At 60.0% G+C, this 2,306-nt stretch overlaps 1 protein-coding gene across 1 annotated transcript in view; it reads left to right on the top strand.

Moving 5' to 3' along the window:
- Positions 1-1,876: 1,876 nt before the first annotated feature.
- The window catches only part of VDBG_06224 (conserved hypothetical protein), a gene marked incomplete at both ends in the record, with an annotated part of 1,123 nt that continues 693 nt past the window's right edge, over positions 1,877-2,306 (top strand). The window contains one exon of the mRNA XM_003003736.1: positions 1,877-2,274. Coding sequence (XP_003003782.1) covers positions 1,877-2,274 — 398 coding nt within the window. The remainder of the gene's footprint in view (positions 2,275-2,306) is intronic.

Genomic DNA, 2,306 nt, shown 5'->3' with positions numbered 1-2,306 from the left:
GCGACGGCGGCAACGGAGGACCCGACGGTCCATACGTCACCGTCGCGGGCGCGGGGTGGGTTCGTGGCGCACAATGATCCTTCGCCTGCTCAACTGCGGGAGCGGCTAGGACAGCCCCCCCAAGCCTGCGCGGCCTCTTCCCCCGCCTATTGATATCGAGTCGAGTGACGACTCTGACAGCGACATTCCTGGCGTCTAGCATAGTGGAGGAGGCTGGGAAGGTTGAAGAGTGGTGCGGCTGCACGAAGCACGGGATCAACCGCCGGTCGGCAATACGGGGGAAACAGCGGGCTATCTCTGCGAGGGCATGGTTCACGGTCACCATGTCGGGATCGACACAATCGCTGGCCGAGGCGTCAGGGATGAAGAAGTACTTGGATGATGGCCAACTCGGGAGAAACATCGCGGCGGCGTTCCCTTGGGACTCGGTCATCACCGAGAGAAAAAAGACACTAACTGGCTCCAGCAAGCCTTCTTGAGCAGCACCGCGAACGAATTTGGAGATGGCTAGGTGGAGCTCTGTAGCTCTGTCGATCAGCCAAGTCTCCATACGAGATTTTCCCACTTGGGCGGATCGGCTGGGGTGGATAGCGGGTTATTTTGCAAGGCGCGCTTTTGGGTGGAGGCAGGGCTCGTCAAAGATGGGGGGGAAAATGGTGCATGCTGCATTTTGGGCAACTGGGGTCTCATAGCATTCGTGGTGTTTATCAGGGCGGCAGTCACTTGGCAAAAGATACCCCTCCATTTTAATTTTCTACTCACTCTTTGTTATCTTGCGTCGTGAACTTGGGCGACATCTCATCTAGGCGAAGGGTACATGTCATCTAGGCCAAGGGTACGCTGCCAGCATCGAGGTGTGAATTGCGTGAGTACGTCCAAGCAAGGCCTTGGCGTCATGAGCAGGCGGCGAAACCACTGTACAATGAGGGTCGATCCTCTGGCATCTAGCGCGAACTCTTTCTGGCCTGATTGAGCATCATTTGGCCGGGCTCAATAATGCCCTTGTCCTGTCGCGGCAGACGAGATCGTGACTTACTCGTGCCCTCCGGCCCTACCATGCCGAGGTCCCAGCATCACGAGAAATGACATCACAGGCGCCGTCGCTAATTCCCTAGCGCACGCCACAGGGGTCCTGCCCCCCCTAAAGCCTGTGGAAGCGACCTAAGGCCCCTGGACTCCCTCAAGGCCCCTGGAAGCGATCCCCTCTCGGTGCCCCTAGGGGAGCACAGATTGCCAAACACGGAAGCCCGCCGCCGCCGGGTCCCCGCCCAGTTTGCCCTATTCAGTCGACCAACCCCACAGACGGGGAGAGCCTCACCCAACCACATGACCGGGCGCGCCGAGGAGAGACGGGATCAGGGGGCCATAGCAGGAGGATCCCCAGAGCAGAACTCCAAGACACTATCGACGGTTTACTGCGGCGGACGGCGGCGGGCTGCCTGCCTTGGCCGGCCTTGGCTTTTGATTTTCTTCGTCTTGTCTTGCCTGATCGCTTTAACCATTTTCGTGGGCGCCTCCCTAGGCCGTGCGGGTAGCGGTGCCGTGGGCGGGAAGGCGCGGGAGGAGCGTCATTGCCATTCCTGAAGAGGGCGACCTTTTCTCTCCTCGCGCGGGACAAACGAGGGGGCAGTGAACTTTCACTTTGGTTTTTCCCATCTCTCTTCCAGAACGCCAAGCAGTAGACACCTGAGGCCTCATTCACTGTTCCTCTCAGGTCGACAACACACATCTCACGTCGACGACGCAGGACGATCACACTTGGATGGCACCTTGCTGTTGAAACCACTGCTTTCCCTCCTCACAACAAACATCCCCCCCCCAAAGCCCATCGAGGCCTTGTGACACACAGTCGCTGAGACCGACACCCAACATCGCCATGGCGTCCCGCGACGCCTTCATCAGCAATGGCACTTGCTACTTGGCACCAGGCCAGGAGGCCATCGACTCGATGATTCCATGTGGCAACGACGCCTTTGGCCGCGTCTCTTGCTGCCAGCAGGGCGACATGTGCCTGACGAGCAACGCCTGCTACAACCAACAATTCGGCGTGACCTATCTCGCCGGCTGCAGCGATCCGACCTACGACCACCGCAGCTGTCCAGACAAGGGCGCCTTTGACGGCACGCCCTGGGTCGGTCTGACCTACTGCAACGGCACATCCGAGCAGTGGGTCGCCTGCGAGCAGTCCGGACGCCAGGATGCCCTCACCGAGGCGGACCAGTGCTGGTGCCCGCAGACGGATCGCACCGTTGCTTTCACGGCGTCCTCGGTCTCGTGAATGTGGCTGAGCTGCCGACGTCGGTCGG

Source organism: Verticillium alfalfae, genomic scaffold, assembly GCF_000150825.1.
Source record: "Verticillium alfalfae VaMs.102 supercont1.7 genomic scaffold, whole genome shotgun sequence".
Taxonomy (NCBI): domain Eukaryota; kingdom Fungi; phylum Ascomycota; class Sordariomycetes; order Glomerellales; family Plectosphaerellaceae; genus Verticillium; species Verticillium alfalfae.
This window is presented reverse-complemented; position numbering and strand designations above follow the sequence as displayed.